Source organism: Microcaecilia unicolor, chromosome 1 (genome assembly GCF_901765095.1).
Source record: "Microcaecilia unicolor chromosome 1, aMicUni1.1, whole genome shotgun sequence".
NCBI classification, from domain to species: domain Eukaryota; kingdom Metazoa; phylum Chordata; class Amphibia; order Gymnophiona; family Siphonopidae; genus Microcaecilia; species Microcaecilia unicolor.
The window spans coordinates 430488957-430506532 of NC_044031.1; the positions used below are offsets into that span (position 1 = coordinate 430488957).

The 17576-nt window shown below is 40.6% G+C and overlaps 1 protein-coding gene across 1 annotated transcript in view; it reads right to left on the reverse strand.

Annotated features, from left to right (window-relative positions):
• PIEZO2 (piezo type mechanosensitive ion channel component 2) overlaps nucleotides 1–17576 on the reverse strand; it is a 556315-nt gene that overhangs the window by 189916 nt on the left and 348823 nt on the right. Inside the window, exons 25-26 of the mRNA XM_030186524.1 lie at nucleotides 8082–8325; nucleotides 1210–1306 (exon numbers count right to left, since the gene is read on the reverse strand). Of these exons, the coding sequence (XP_030042384.1) occupies nucleotides 1210–1306; nucleotides 8082–8325 (341 nt within the window). The remainder of the gene's footprint in view (nucleotides 1–1209; nucleotides 1307–8081; nucleotides 8326–17576) is intronic.

The following is a 17576-nucleotide window of genomic DNA, read 5'->3' on the forward strand; positions in this document are numbered from 1 at the left end:
AGCACATGCCTACATTTAGGTGAATCCTTTTATGCCAGTAAAAACCTAGTGTAAATGCCTATGCCTAAATGTAGGTGTGATCCCCCAAATTCTATAACCATGTGTGTAAATCTGATCCATGACCCTGACACCCCCACACTCCTCCCTTTACCGTGCCCTCATTTTTGGCTACACACGCTAGAATTTACACACGCCTATGTTTAGAATATGCCTAAAAAGAAGTGCGCACAAATTCCAATTATTTCCAATTAGTGTTGATAATTAGTCATTATTGGCCAATTATCAAGCCTGATCGGCTTGTTACTTAATTGAGTAGCACATATATATTGGCCGTGTGCACAATTTTACGCGCACTACTTGGCACGCCTTATATAGAATCCAGGGGATTATGTGCCTATGCTACAAAAAACACTTGCATGCATAAGTGGTATTATAGAATGCCAAGATAAGTTGGCATCAATGTGCCTACATTTAGATATACTCACTTAGGCCAGGTCTTTGGATGCTGTAAATGAATGCACCTAAAAGCAGCACTTAAGCATGCAACTTACAGTATTCAATAAGTTATGCACATAAGTGCTATTCTGTCCATATCCCTCCCCTGTCAAAAGCCCCCTTGCAATTCTATAATTTGGCACATGTAATGTACAAATTTGCACCACTTATATGCCCAAATGCAGTATGATCTATTCTATAAGGCATGCAAATAGAAGGGGATGTTCATGTAGGAATAGCATAGAATACTATAGGATACCTGCAGTACATGGCTCACTTAGGTGCACCAACTCATACCAGCTATGGACCTGCCTTAAGTGGTTTTGCCTAAGTGTAGGTGTGTCCATGTCACCTTGCGCAAGTATTCTATAATGGAATCTTGGCGCTAAGAAGATGCTGCTAGAGAACTGGCGCTCAGCATGAGGCATCGAGGGGGCCTAACTTAGGGTGCTGAGTTACAGAATTGCCCCCTAAGTGAATTGCGTGCTTAAAATATAGAATAGAGCTGAATGGTATGCCAGCACATACACGTGCAAGTGTACATTAACACATGTAAGTACTAGTATTCAATAATTTAAGCACACACATGGAGCTTAAAATGTAAGTGCCCTGTTATATAGAATGTGCAGGAAACAATTTTTAGGTATCAATTAGAAAAACAATTAAGGCAAAGATCTCTTTTCAGTACTTAGCATGCTATGTGGATTTACTTACGGATGTAATAACCTTTCACGGTACAGGCAAGGCTAAAAGCTTGAATTAACCAACAACTGTTTTGGACTAATGATTCAATGTAGCCACATGCTCCTATCTGTAAAACAATGCATACATACACACACACAAAAAAAAAAGTCAAGTGTTAAAATATGCATTCCATCTCTGCTCATCAGATTATATTCTTTAAAAGGTTGATATTCAGAAGTATTTATACGATTAAATTCAAACCCATCTGTTTACTAAACTGCGCTAGCAACTGCCATGCGGCAATGCCAACACAACCCAACAAAGGCCGTGTCGGCATTAGAGTGGCTTAGTAAACCGGGGTGGGGGGGGGGGGGAGTTAGGTACATAAATCCTTTTCTTTCGAATTTAGGGCAATCCAATGTGTAAATTATGACTAAGCATCTCAAAGCCCAGCCAAAACGTATGCTGTTAGAAGAGGAAGTGTCATATACTTGCGGTGCTAATCCCCCCAAAAAGTTAATACTTAAAAGTTAAATATTTTTTGACACTTTTGCTATATGTCCTACCATTTTTTTAGATTTTGCAAGTTAGAAGAGGAAGGTCAGAAGGCACTCTAAGGGCAGTGGGGCCAACGTTTAATGCAGAATATGGGTGCTATCTGCATTGCTTAACATATTTAGGAGTTCTCTTACTAAAATGTAATACGTTTTTGCACTTACAGGTGCTCAATGAACTGTTACAGCTACACTGTCACAGTAACATAGTAACACACAGTAACACAGTAATTTGTGGCAGATAAAGACCCACACGGTCCATCCCGTCTGCTCAACAAGATGGCCAGAGCTGCGTCCACTGCTCTGTGTGGGCCCTAGTCACCCATGCTGAAACACTGGTTGTCAAGTCTCCACCATACGAAAATATATAAAATGGGAAAATATTATTGAAAAACAACTAACGTGATTAGAATCAAATGATATAATAAAGTTAGTTGACTGCTTATTAAGATACAAATATAATAAGTGACAAATGTTCAGATATAGTGTTGTCACTCACAAACTGATACTGATTAGACGACTTTCATATGCATTACCACACATCAGATAACTAATGCAGCAAATGGAGCTAAAATCACTTGTTCAATGTACAAAAACAAGAAACTTTTTTTATATACAGTAATACATCGATAATCCGTCTGAAAACAATCGAAGAAATCCAAAACCGACAAAAACCGAGGCAATTATTTCCATATGAATTAATGCGCGGGGTGATGATCACACAACGAGAAACAACGCCACACTGAGCAGGAGAATGCATGGGTCGCCCTTTGTTTTCACAAAATTAGCAGCGAGGTCACGTGGGCACACTGACGAAATCCGAGACAAATTTTTCGCGGAAAAAATCGACGAAAACCGAAACCGACGATAACCGAAGTCAATGAAAACTGAGGTATTACTCTATACATAATACTTAACTTTAGAATAGAGACTTACAAGTATATGAAAAACTTGCTGCTGAGTGACTTTAGTGGTCCAGTTTCCACAGAGTGAAAATGTCTAAAAATGTTCATACACTTAATCCATATGTAAAGCTAATGACCTCAGAAATTCAAGGGTCCTTTTACTAAGCTGCGCTGAAAAACAGGGTGTGCTAGTATAGGTGCATATTTTGGGCGTGTGCGCAGGTCCATTTTTCAGCGCACCTATAAAAAAGGCCTTTTTAAAATTTTTTGCCAAAAATGGACGTGCAGCAAAATTAAAACTGGAGCTTCCATTTTGGGTCTGAGACCTTACCATCACCCATTGATTTAGTGGTAAGGTCTCATGCGGCAACCATTCAGTAATCATCTAAGCACATAGAATGACGATTACCCGGTTTCTGCCACACGCAGAAAAAAAAAATTAGCAGACGCGCGTAAAAAACAAAATTACCGCCTAGGCCACGTGGTAGCTAGGTGGTAACTCCAAATTGACAAGCTTATGATGCGCATACATGCCTACGCAGCTTAGGAAAAAAGCCCCATAGCCTTTAAAATCCAGCTGCATTTAAATCTTCAGTTGCCCTCTACACGTGGCCGTGTTTTGCTTGTAGTGTCTTCAGGAGGGTGTCTCTCTCTTCTAAGTATTATAAAAAACTTGTAAAAAAGGCTCATTTCGGTAGGCAATGAAATGGGCGCTAGCAAGGTAATCCCCCACCCTCCCTCGCTGCCTCGCTCTGTCCCCTCCGAGACTCACGCCTCCCTCCCTCTCTTCCTTCCGAGTTCCAGACCCCCTTCCTTCCCTTCCAGTTCAAGGCCCCCTCATGCTCCTCCCACCAAGTTACAGACTCCCCCTCCCTCCGATTTCAACACCCCCCCCTCTGCGTTACTGACCCCTGGACCCCCTTCCGCGACCCTCTCGACCCCCCCTTTCCGCCAAAAACCCTCCCCCGCTGCAATCACGTACCTGTGCTGACGGTGGACCGCAATCCCCGACAGCCAAAGTCCTCTTCTCATCTGCGCCGGCATTGCTTGCTGAATGGTCTGATATCAGACGCACGCACAGAAACTTGATCAGAATATTCAGCAAGCAACGACCGCGGCAGCCAAGAAGAGGACTTCGGCTGTCGGGGGTTGAGGTCCCCCGTCAGCACAGGTATGCGACGGAGTTGGCTCGCGCTGCTATGTTGTGATTGGGCACTGTCGCTGATGACGCGCCCGGAAGTGGGAGACGTCATCATTTCAGGACATGGATACAGAAGCACGAATGCCTCAAGGCTTATGTCCATGCAGTCAGCTTCAGAACGTTGGAGGTGTGTTTTATTATATAGGATGTTCTTGTTATTGTACATTGAACAAGTGATCTTGGCTCCATTTGCTGCATTAGTTATGTGATAAGTGTGGTGATACATGTGATAGTCATCTAAGCAATATCAGTCTGTGAGTGACAACACTATGAGGGGCATAATTGAACAAAAACGTCTATCTCCATGGGCGTTTATCTCCGAGAACGGGTCCGTGAAGGGGCGGACGGAACCGTATTTTCGAAAAAAATAGACGTCCATGTTTTATTCGACAATTTGTGAGCTGGGCGTTTTTGTTTTTCAGTGATAATGGAAAATGAAAGCGCCCAGCTCAAAAACGAATAAATCCAAGGCATTTGTTCGTGGGAGGGGCCAGGAGTCGTAGTGCACTGGTCCCCCTCACATGCCAGGACACCAACTGGGCACCCTAGGGGGCACTTTTACAAAACCAAAAAAAAAGGTAAAAGAGCTCCCAGGTGCATAGCACCCTTCCCTTGTGTGTTGAGCCCCCCAAATCCCCCTCAAAACCCACTGCCCACAAGTCTACACCATTACTATAGCCCTAAGGGGTGAAGGGGGGCACCTACATGTGGGTACAGTGGGTTTGGGGGGGGCGGTTTGGAGGGCTCCCATTTACCAGCACAAGTGTAACAGGTGGGGGGGGGATGGGCCTGGGTCCACCTGCCTGAAGTCTACTGCACCCCCTAATAACTGCTCCAGTGACCTGCATACTGCTGCCAGGGAGGTGGGTATGACATTTGAGGGTGAAAATAAAAAGTTGTGAAACGGCATATTTTGTGGTGGGAGGGGGTTTGTGACCACTGGGGAAGTAAGGGGAGGTCATCCCCGATTCCCTCCAGTGGTCATCTGGTCATTTAGGGCACTTTTTGGGGCCTTATTCGTGGAAAAACAGGGTCCAGGAAAAGTGCCCTAAATTCTCGCTAAAATCGCATATTTTTCTTCCATTATCGGCGAAAGGCGCCCATCTCTGATCGCCCGATAACCACGCCCCAGTTCCGCCTTCACCACGCCTTCGACACGCCCCCATCAACTTTGTCCGCATCCGCGATGGAGTGCAGTTGAAAACGTCCAAATTCGGCTTTCGATTATACCGCTTTATTCGTTTTTGTGAGATAAACGTCTATCTCCCGATTTGGGTCGCAATATAGGCGTTTTTCTTTTTCAATTATAAGCTGGTATATCTGAGCATTTTTCACTTATCATATTTATACATTACGTTTATGTTTATTTATTTATAACCCGCCTTTATTCAAGGCAGGTGACAACTCAATATACATAATCTAAAACACAGAATACAAGCCACTCACAAATAAACTGAAATCATTTCAGCACAAATACAGCAGTGCAAATATTGGATTAAAGGTCAGCAGAGTGATCAAAGAAATAGACTTCAGTATCAAAGGTAACTTGTTCCATGCTAAAGATCCAGCCACAGCAAGGGTATCAGTCTTTTGCAGATTGACGGTTGCAGATGTAAACGTCTTAAATCTGGTACTGATAATAAACATTAATAAGCAATCAACTAGAGCCTGCCAAGGATATAATATTGTAAGCCACATTGAGTCTGCAAATAGGTGGGAAAATGTGGGATACAAATGTAATAAACAAACAAACAAACAAATAAATAAATAAATAAAATAAACTAGCTTTATTGTGTAATTTGAAGTCTCCACCATGTCAACCATTTAGGCAGCCAAACATGATGGAGTCTTGGTTATAACCAGATATCATCCCCAAGTATTGCTGACAATATTCAATTTCACAATCAATGCACAATGTTTTGACCACATCATGCCTCTTCTGACATCTGAACCCTGGCTTCCTATTTCAACCTACATAAATTCAGAGCCCCTTCTACTCCTCTTTATCTTAACAAGGTTCTTATTCTGTACTCTTCTTTGAATACTACAAAACAAACAACAGATCTGCTGTCAGAAAAAGATTAATTCCTATAAGCACTTATAGCAGTGGAAAAAGCCTCAAAAATCCTTTTAAATCTTGAATTGATTCAAAAAGGATATGACGGGTGCAATAACCTTCTTCTTTGAATAGCCTTAGATCCGCCTATAATAATCTTTTGTCCTTATCGCCACCTTTTCTTATCTATCTTGTTTGCACTTGAGATTCTGCCTTTAGTTATCTAGGTCCTAAACTCTGGAATGAGCGCCGCATCAGGTTCAGGATCAACCCATTATTGCTTCTTCTAAAAAAAAAAAAAAGCCTTAAAAACTCAACTTTTCGGAATTGTATTTGCCTTACCATCATAACCTTCCCATCAGCTCTCCTTTTGTGACTCTGCCCTTCTTTCTCCCTTGCCTTTGTTCCCTCTTCACTCCATGGTGTGCCTTCCTTTCTCCAATCCCTTTTCTTCTTTTCTTTCCTCTTTTCTTTTCTTTCTTTTAAGTTTTTAAAAATTTTTGTTTTTTGTAAACGGCAATGAAGCCTATGTTAGACCACGTGCGGTATATCAAGCATGTGAAATAAATAAATAAATACTAATTAAGAAATCAGAAGGAAAATCTAGAGGTTCATTCAGGACCTGACAGCCCTGAACTGGGAGGTAATTAGCTCTTTTGTTGTTGTTGCTACCCTTTCTACAATATGGAGTGCTGTACCACCTGATGTTGATTGCTTTACTGTTATAGATTTGAATGTTGCATTCTTTTTAGCTTTAAACTAGACCCTGTTGCATCTGCTATGCCAGCTTGTCTGAATAGTGTGGTCACAGCCACCCTGATGGTATAACTCTCTGCTAAATTTAGGGTCTCTTTTATCAAGCTGTGCTAGGGTCTTCCGGTTCGGTAATGCCGACAAAGCCCATTCGCTTTGAATGGACTCTGTCGGCATTGCTGCGTGGGAACCAGTAGCACGGCTTCATAAAAGAGACCCTTAGTGTTACAACACACCCTTAGGGCCTCTTTTACAAAGCAGCGCTAGTGATTCCTGTGTGGTAAATGAGAGGAAGCCCATTCATTTCCTATGAGCTTCCTCTCATTTGCTGCACTGGAATGGCTAGTGTGGCTTTGTAAAAGAAGCCCTTAGTTTGTGTTTCATGCTATAGAAATTCTATGAGCTTCGCCACAGCCCAGCATTTCACAGTTCAGCATCATACACATTCTGAACGTGCTCTGTTATCCAGCAGTCACATCTATGTAAGGCACTGTTCAACTTTAAATCCTGCTACCTTACTCCCCACACCAGATGAAGTGGAGCCCCATGACTGTGCGCTGCCAGTGGAAGTTCAAACTCAAGCATGATCATCTGATCTGTGTGCTATGCTGATTTTGAGATTTCGCAGACGCCTCTTGTATCTGCAACCAGAATGGAGAACTGGTAGCTGAATACACAGTGAACCCGATACTCAGACCGCAGGAGGCAGCCCGCATAAGTGCTGCAATCGGCGCTAACCCCAGATATTTAGTTCCAGGCCGTTTCCAGTGACCGGCATTGAATATCCTTTTTTTTTTTTTGGCTAGCTCAAACTTAACCAGCTAATTGAATATTCAGTACTGGCCGATTAAGTTTATAGTGGCCAAAGATAGGACTAGTATTTACATGGTCCGATTTGGCTGCTAAACTTAGCAGCTTGTATATTCTCAGAAAGCCAGCTATATTGCACAATATAGCCGGTTAGCTGCTATTGTCTGCTACATACTATGGCTTAGTAAACAGGGCCATAAGTACAAGGACAATGGGAAATACAATGAAGCTACTAAATAGTAGATTTAGAACAAATTGGAGATACAATTTCTTCACTCAATGTGCAGTTAAGCTCTGGAATTTGTTGCCAGAGAATGTGGTAAAAGTAGTTAGCATAACATGGTTTAAAAAAGGTTCGAACAAGTTCTTAAAATTAAATTGGGAAAATTCACTGCTCATCTAACTAAGTCTTTTGGGATTGCCAGGTACTTGTGACCTGGACTGGCCAGTGTTGGAAACAAGAGCTGGGCTTGATGAAACTTTAGTCTGTCCCACTACAGCAACGCATATATATTTACGCTGAGCGAACATGTTAAGCTAATCTTTGCAGCAGAACGGCTTCCTCACACTTACACAAAGTCATCAAAATTATTATTAAGTGTAGTACAGAATCAGTCACATACCGAAAGTATGTTTTTCATTGTGATCACAAAGACGTTATATGCAATCAACCAGTCCCAGTATCGCAGGATGCTCCTGATTGGTCTCAATAACAGATTTCCTCCAAATAGTAAGAAATAGAAACAGGCCATCAAGTAACCCATACAAAATATGCTAATCCTGGTAGTTCCTGTGATAAAGATGATGGTAAGAACAAACCAGAAGAGGTAACTAAACATTATCACTTTATACATGTCCAAGTAGGACCTGCAAAACAAAACACATAAAAGAAAAATTAGCATTTTAATGTCTGGAAAATTACAGCATAAATTGCATAACAGGTATTACCATAGTGAGATTACTGAAGTGAAACTTATAAATGATAATATCTGCAGTTTAGAGAGTTGAATAAATCTGGTATGGATTTGTAATTAACTTACGTGATTACCATTTAATGATTTTTTGATGGCTTTTCATGAAATGATCTCATCCACATCACAAAATACATAATCATATGTCACTATCAAACTCTTACTTGGCAATTTCAACAGATATACTACCAGAAATGGTCCCTTAAGGGCAGTTTATAAACATGTTGACAATAGTGGGAAAACTTCCACTACCTAAGCAAATGTAACTGGAATTTCCTATTCTCTAACTTTTAAACTAGAACTTTCCAAAAATATTAATCAGTGTTGTTTACCTGTAACAGGAGTTTCAGTGCAGACAGTATGATAAATCAAACACGCAAGTGGACAAGGTCACCTGACTGACCAATATGGATTGTGCTCTCAGACCCTGATGCTCAGAAGCAAACATGGGCAAAGGGAGACCATTAGCACTGGACTAGCACCTGCATTTGTCAGCGTAAAATAGAGGCCCTTACCACAGAAAACAAGGAGTTCTCAAGCAATCAATGCTAATCGCATGATATGTAGTCAAAAGGATTATAATGAGGTCATTTCATATTCTCTCTGATGTTCAGAAAACAGCGGCCTGAAAAAGGGCAGCCTTACCCCTGAAAACCTAGCCCCAGCTCTGAGCTGGTGTCAGGGTGTTTCAAAGGAGATTTCTCATTTGGAAACCCAGCTCAGGGGTGGGGGGCTCAGGATCACCAGAGCATATGTCGGTAATAATATGGGGACAGGAAGGAGGAGCTTGGCATTTCTGTTTTTTTCCTGGAGAGAAGGAATACTATGATGGAAAAGCGACATATGCAAGGAGGTCGGATAATAGCAGATGAGTTACCTTGGTGCTTACTTCCTTCTTTCTGTGCTTACTTCCCTCTTTCACTCTGCTTTAGATTTCTGCACCCTCCCAATCAGAAAGGCATCAGAAATTTGTTCCAACTGGTTAAAGCTAGTTCTGCTGTTCAAGTTTGAAAAATGTTTTACAGTACATTATTGGAGCACATTTGACCAGATGTCCTTTAGAAAGACCTTTGATTGAGAAATGTGTGAGTGCGTAATCGACCGTCAAATGGTGTTTCATTTTATTTAAAGACTCCTTGATACAGGCTACCTGCTGAAACATGGTACTGTGTCGAGTCTTCACCAATAAATTGTCCCATACCAACTGAAGTCTCCTTGTTTGTCTCTGGATCACCCGGTCTATTTCCCACTTCTCTGCTGTCACTGTGCGCTAATGGCAAAACCTTTTAGGTTGCACTAATAAATGCACATCCCTGATATGTGTTTGATTTATCCCCTGGGCCTGTCCACAGAGATTCCTTGCTACAGGTAAATAATGTTTGTTTCTCTGTTACCAAGTAGGATGAATCAGTTACATGAAAGGGGACTCTATAGATGAAGGTTTTGTTTAGTTTAGTTCATTACATTTGATATACCACCTACATTTTTATATTAAAGTAGTTAACAACAAAATCATTTAAAAGTACTCATAATAATACATAGTAAAGAAACAAGCATAGCAATAGTCCAGAAACAGAATACAACGAGAGAGTAAGGGTTGTGGTGAAGACCAGGCTAGCACTACTGATCCTTATACTTTCAGACTACATGTAGACTCACCACCACAGCTCTCCTATGCGGAGCCTAAACAAAAGGCTAAGCCAAAAAGCTAGGTTTTTGGACCTGTTTTAAAATACTGATAAGAAGATTTGAGCCAAAGGTAAAGTAGCATTGAGTTCCAAATGGTGGGAGCCACATAAAGAAACAACGTGATGAGTGGACTCAAGTTGACTCTTATCTACTAATGGAATGGACAAGTAATTAGACTGGGATGAGCTAAGGAACATAAGGTACAATCAAGTCAACAATTAATGTCAGATATTAAGAATATAAAGTCTGATGAGTAAGAAGGAGAATTTTGAAATGGGCACAGTATGATACTGGTAATGCTGTTCCTTAATGTGGCTGAATATTGTATGAAGTCAAGTGGTGTATACTGAATATGTTGAACAGTTAGTCTGAGACAGATTCTTACCTAACAGCATAAAGTTATAATAATAAACTGTATACAGTTTAGAACTAAAGTGAGGATCAAGGTCTGTAAGTCCTTCTAACTTTACATAAGAGGTCACAGAATGGATCAGAAGAAGTACATTAAAAGTTGATCAAACTAACGTGGAAATATGGAGCTGAAAGGAAAGCATTAAGAGGCCCGTTTACAAAGGTGTGGTAGGCTCTACACGTGAGTAGCATGTGCCAAAATGAGACTACTGCAAGGCTAGCGCACCCTCCAGGTGGTAATTTTGGATTTGGCATGCACCCATACTACTGGGACAAAATATTTTTTATTTCCTACAGCGCGCGGTGTTTCCAGCGTTAATCGGCAGTTGGTGCGTGCTGATCGATCACTACACATGTAACATGTGAGCCCTTACTGCTAGATCAATGGGTGGTGTTTAGGGCTCAGGCCATAAATAGGTGCGCCCTGGTTTCAATTTTACTGCAGGCCCTTCTCTTGGCCCATTGAAAAAAAGCCCTTTTTCCCCAGACGCGGTAAAAACTGGCCCAGCATGCATCGAAAACACGCCTCCACACTATCGCAGGCCACTTTTTGTTGTGGCTTAGTAAAAGGATCCCATAGACTAGATAAACTCCTAGCACTTCTACTAGTCTCTGAAAGGAATGGAAAGAGGAGTATCTAGATTGTAAGCTCTTTCAGCAGGGACTGTCTTTTTGTGTATGGTGTACAGCGCTGCATATGCCTTGTAGTGCTATAGAAATGATAAATAGTAGTAGTAAAAAGTGATGGGGAACACTTATAGGTAAATATGATTGCATCAGATTTGGAAAAGTTAAGTTGAAGTCTGTGATCTTTATGCCATTCAGTAAATGAGCCTAGACAGTGATTCTGGAGTCCAACTGAGGTTGGTTCCACAGCCTCACAAGGGTAAAATAGTTGGATATTATCTGCATACATAAAACAAGTGACACCCCTGAATTGAATGAAAGTTGCCAAACGTGCCAAAATAAGTTAAAGTGTTGGGGACAATATGGAACATTTAAGGAAATCCACAAGGAAATGAACAGGTGTCAGAGACCTGATCTTGAAAGTGAACTTGAAACAGCAACCTTTGAGAAATAAGGAAACAAGGCTAATGCTGTGTCCTTAATACCAACATCATAAAGATGGGATACTAAAAAGAATGATTGACCAGATCAAATGCACAACTCTTATTGAGTGATGAGTGAAATAAGAAAAGTGACCCTGACTTCATCTAAACCGCAGTGGATGAAATTTAATATACCCTGGATCATTGTTTCAATGTTGTGGAATGGCTGAAACCCTCTTAGAGACGTGGGGCATAAATATTATTATTATTTATTTTATTAATAAAGTTAACAAATTGACTATGGACAACTTTTTCAGCCAACTTTGATACAAAAAGTAAATAGGAATTGTCTGCTAGGCTGGGGTCAAGAGCAGTTGTTTTGAGAAGCAGACAAATTCTAGCCTTTTTCCAAGATGAGGGAAAGAAGTTGTCATGGTTGTCAAAAGTGGAAAGAGAAAGCCAATGAATCCTTCACCAATTTTGAAAGAAAACGATCAGAAGGTGATGTGGTTTTCATTGATAGCAAAGTCCTTGACAATAAGAGAGTTATAGAATTGCTACATTTTGTTATTTTACAAGATGAAACAAGAGTGAACATAAAGGAAGCAGAAAAGGGATGAGACAAGAAGGTTGTAAGTTAAGAAACTTGTCCTGAAATGCAGATGCTAGCTCTTTTATATTTAGTTTCTGGATTCTCAGAGTAACCTGGATAGGAATATTATTGGAGGAACAGATGATCAAATGAAAAAACATTGTGGAAATGTTTATCCAAAATCACTTTCTCTCTTTGAAAAGTGGAGAGCAAGTCTATAAAGGGGTGACTATATGTAGGTGCCAAGAGGGTGACTATCTGAAGCCTATTCTATAAAAGAGAAGTAGGCCCTTACTTTCCTTCATATAATACTAATGTAACAGATCAGATATGCATATATATTTTAGGCATGACCACTTACACCAGTGATAGAGCTGGTGTAAATGCTGACATCTAGATTACTAAAAGATGAACATAAATTATAGTATTCTATAATTTATAGTTATGTATTTATTTATGACATTTGTACACTGCATTATCCCAAACAAGTTAGTTCCCATGCCCCACCCAGACTCTGCCCATGCACATGCTCACCAAACTACGCACCAACACGGTGCCATTTTATAAAATAGTGGAGTCGACAATAACAAATGAGAACCAGATGATTCCTTAATATATCCGACACAGCTGTGTTTCGGCATAAACATATGCCTGCATCAGGGGTCAAAACAGAATCTTCAATTATTGAATCTGTGAGCAAGCCATTCTGTTCACACAGCAGATTAAGCGCCTTCACTAGCAGTGATACCTTGAAATCGCTCCTCTTAGGAGAGCAATAAGAATCCAGAACCAGCAATTGATTGATTTTATTAGAATCTGACATTAAGATTAGGGACAAAGTGGCAGACGACATGACTAGATTGAAGTTGTAGACATTTAAGCCTGCTCAGGAACAGGCATTTTTTACATTTTTGAATTATTTGCTGGGTTCTTCATTGTATTGTTAGTCATTTGATGGTAACATCTACACATGATCTTGTGCAGTCTAGATGTGAGCATTTACATCAGCTCTATGGCAGGTATACGTGTTTGTGCCTTGAATAGAGGTGCGGACAATTGGCTTAGGCACAGAGGAGTGGCCTAATGGTTAGTGCAGTGGGCTTCAATCCTGGCAACCTGGATTTAATTCCCACCGCAGCTCCTTGCGACCTTAGGCAAGTCACTTAACCCTCCATTGCCCCAGGTACAAAAACTTAGATTGTGAGCCCTCTATGGACAGAGAAAGTAACTGCATATAACGTATACAGACCTGTGTATGTCTAGCAGCACTATAGAAATGATTAGTAGTAGTAGCAGTAGCACTTCCAGTCACTTACACTAATATTCTATTAAGAAAACTGGGCACCTACATTTCTTCACAGAACAGGCTTCAAACCAGTGTTTTCCTCACACCTAAACATATGTACTTCCTTATAGAAGTACCCTCCTAGTGTTTCTATTTTAAAATAATATGAGGACAATCTTATAACAGGGCATCCAGACTGAGCAGGATGACATTTATTTTATAAAAGCTCAAAGGCACCTATAGCGCTTATTTTTGAAGCATATGGATGTCTCAGAAGGCCGAAACAGACGTCCATGTGCTTGAAATGTTCAAGTACCAATTTAGCAAAGGCAGAAAAGGGACGTCCAACACTGCTGTATGTCCAAATAGCAAGGGGGAGTGTTGTGGGTGGGATTAGAGAGGTCCTGAAATATGGATGTCCAAGAGCGATTACCGAAGGGGAAGAAACATCCATGTCTAAAAAGAAGGACATCTTTATTTGTACCTGTATCAGGCACATCCAGAATACAAAAGGATGCCCTGATTGAGCAGCTGTCCACCCACACTTGCCCAAATTCCTCACTCGAGCAGCTCTACTCTACAAATACATGCCTACTTTCAGGCACAACCTAATTTTATAATAGGTATTTTACACATAAAGGACTAGATTCTATATATCATGCCTAAACATTTGGCGCCAAAATGAAATTCACCTAAGTGCATTCTATAAAGTATGACTTAATTTAGGCATACTTTATATAATAAGGTTAAATTTCCATGTGGTATATAGAATATGGTGAGCAGCCATGACAGCGCCTAACTCTAGGTGCGACCACTTACACCAAGTAAAACTTGGTGTAAATACCAGCGCCTAAGTTAGGCGCAGAGCAGGTGTATTCTATAACCCTACACGTAGTTTTCCGGAATGCCCACAACCCACCCATTCCACATCCATAGCCACACCTCCTTTCCAGCAGTGTGCATTCAAATTTACATGCACCACTTTGCAGAATACGTTTAAGCAGGTAGTGTGTGTACATTCTAATTAATGCCAATTAGTGCTGATAATTGCTTGTTAACATTCAATTATCAGTGCTGATTAGCTTGTTAACTAAGGGGTCCTTTTACTAAGCTGCAGCAGAAAGTGGCCTGCGGTAGTGTGGGAGCCTGTTTTTGGCCCACGCCAGGCCAGTTCTTTCCACGTCTGGGAGAAAGGGCTTTTTTTTTCAATGGGTCAGGAAAAGGGCCTGCGGTAAAACTGAAACCAGCGTGAACCTATTTATGGCCTGAGCCCTTAGCGCTACCCATTGATCTAGCGGTAAGGGCTCACAAGCTACAAGTGTGGTGACCGGTCAGCGCCTGTCAACTGGTGATTAAGGCCGGAAATTCCATGTGCAGTAGGAAATAAAAAAATAATTTGTCCCGGCGGTAGCCTCATTTTGGCATGCACTGCACATGCGTAGAGACTACCGTACCTTTGTAAAAGGGCCACTAATTAAGTTATGCACATTGTTATAGAATACGCTTCAATTTCTGCACAGAAATCCCGGCATTATATATAGAATCTGGTTGAAAAAGGTTTATAAAATTATTCATTATGGTGCTTATTTTAGAGGAGCCACGATCGGCGCTGAGCCCGGATATTCAATGCCGGATTGTTTCCGATGACTGCCACTGAATATCTACTTTTTTGGCCTGCTTAAACTTAACCAGACAATTTGATATTCAGTGCTGGCCGGCTAAATTTATAGCGGCCAAAGATAGGGCTGCTATTTAGGCAGTTCACTTTGGCTGCTAAACTTAGCTGGTGAAGCGCTGAATATTTGTGGCTAGCCGGTTATATCATGCAATATAGCTGGTTAGCCGCTATTCTCCGTATTCTATACAGTGCACCTAGAGATCCGTGCTAAAATTGGCACAGATTCTATAACAATGTGAGTAACTTAACAAGCTTAACATGACAATGAGTGCTGATAGCAGCACTTAACAAACAATAATGAGCACTAATTGGCTCCTTTTACTAAGTGGCGGTAAGCCCAATGCGGGCTTACAGCTTGCTACATAGGAAGTACCGCCAGGCTACCGCAGCAGCCCGGCGGTACTTCCCATCCCTAGTGCGCTGTCATTTCTGGCCCTGAAGTGTACCCGGCGGTAATCACTGCCTGGTTACCACTAGCTTAACGCGGGAGCCCCTACCGCCACTTCAATGGGTGGCACTAAAGGCTCCTCCCTGAAATGGATGTGCGGCAAGTGCTTTACTGGCCACACAGCCATTTCCTGCAGGAAGTCTTAATGGGCTTGGAAACGGGTGTTTGGTGGGTGTTCCAAAATTTATGTGTCTAGTTATAGAATACGGCCCAGTGCACCTAATTCTACACGCTGAGATTTACACCATGTTTTCATTGGTGTAAATGGATGTGCATAGATTTAGGCGCTGAAATATCAACTAAGCCTATTCTATAATCGGCGCCTAAATCTAGGTACCGATTATAGAATACGCTTAGTTGGCACTGATGTATTTTTTAGGGGCCATATATAGAATCTCCCCCTATGCACTAAGTGCTAATATTCAGTTGAGATAACCACGTATCTTGCACTGAATATTAGCGCTTAGCTAGCTAAGTGCAATTTAACCAGCCAGAAGCCTTTCCTGGCCGGTTAAATAGCAATGAACATCAGCCGGAAACAGGCTAAGGGAGCTTGTGAGACACCAGCTGCAGAAGAAGTTCCCTGCATGTTCAGGAAAACCTGTCTCAATTTTCCTGAGCTCTGAATGAACTATCCCTGTTGACATCATCCACTTGTGTAGCTGATTGTTAAAAATATCTGCACAAGAGTGACTGTCAGTTCAAACCAAATTGTAAATAAAATTTACATATTCATCAATTCCATTCTAAAATGGCTAAGAAACATCATCATATTATGTACTCAATAAAATCCACCAGTTACCAGGCACTAATCAACGCTTTCATGGTGTTAACAATGTTATCACAATGTGCTAATTTCCCATTTAGATTTCAACAGAAAGAGTTAAAAACAAGATTCAAAGTTATAGCCAGAATGCATTCATTCTATTCTAGAACATCTCATAATATCTTATTCCAGGTTATGCATTACATTATTATGACACATTTCCCAGATAATGAAGAGAACACAAACCTTTGCATCAAGTCTCACAATGTACCTTGGGCATGTATCAAAAACACTAAAATACACAGAAGTTCTGTAGGTCAATATTATTTGTGCATTTTGAAAATCCACTGGGATGATGATCTCTTTATTCTTTGGGGAAAGCATTTGACTCATCAAGAATTTAGGCAATATTGCACTTTTTCCATAGTAAACCATGCCAACTATTATATTCTTACACGAATCGGTCTGCCAAAAAACTTGTACTTGCACATAAAAGTCATGATAAAAATAGTTTTTGTCACTGTAGATCGATTGCGAGATACTTTTGAATATATTGCTTAACTATGATCCTTGTTGTCTTACAGCTGGGGATGGAAAAGCTGGGGATGCTGAGCATGCAGACATCCAGTCAGTGTTATATACGCAGGGATGCAGGGTAGGAACTCCAAGCTTTGTCTCCTTCAGTGTCCTGCAGACACTCAAGAAAAATACACTATTGAAGTATATCATATCTACCATGTTAATAAAAATCAGCAATATTCTACAAATAGAAGAATGTTGAATGTGGCAAAATGTTTACAAGTATTTGTATTCAAACAATGGTGTACAAGTCTCAGCCCAATGGATTTAATCAGCTACTATGGTAGTTACCCAATTGATGCCTTTCTATAATGTCCTCTACAGTTCAAGGTTCTAAGGTGGGGAAGGAAGAAAAACAGCAAAATAAAATAAATTTCTTTTTTTTTAAATTTTATATTTATTAAATTTCAAATTTTTACCAATGAATATCAATTTGTAAGGTAATACAGAGAAACAGTTATAAGGCAATTGAAAAAGATAAATATATCTAATCGTAATATTCTAACTCTTCCTTAGACCACAACAATTGTTTGGGGGGAGTGGATTTAGAAAACTAAAAGGAGAATTCAATAAGGCAAATCAAAAGTTTAAACCATAATTGGCATAGTCCTGTTCTTTATCCCGTCATTCTCTATTCGCTGATTCAGTTG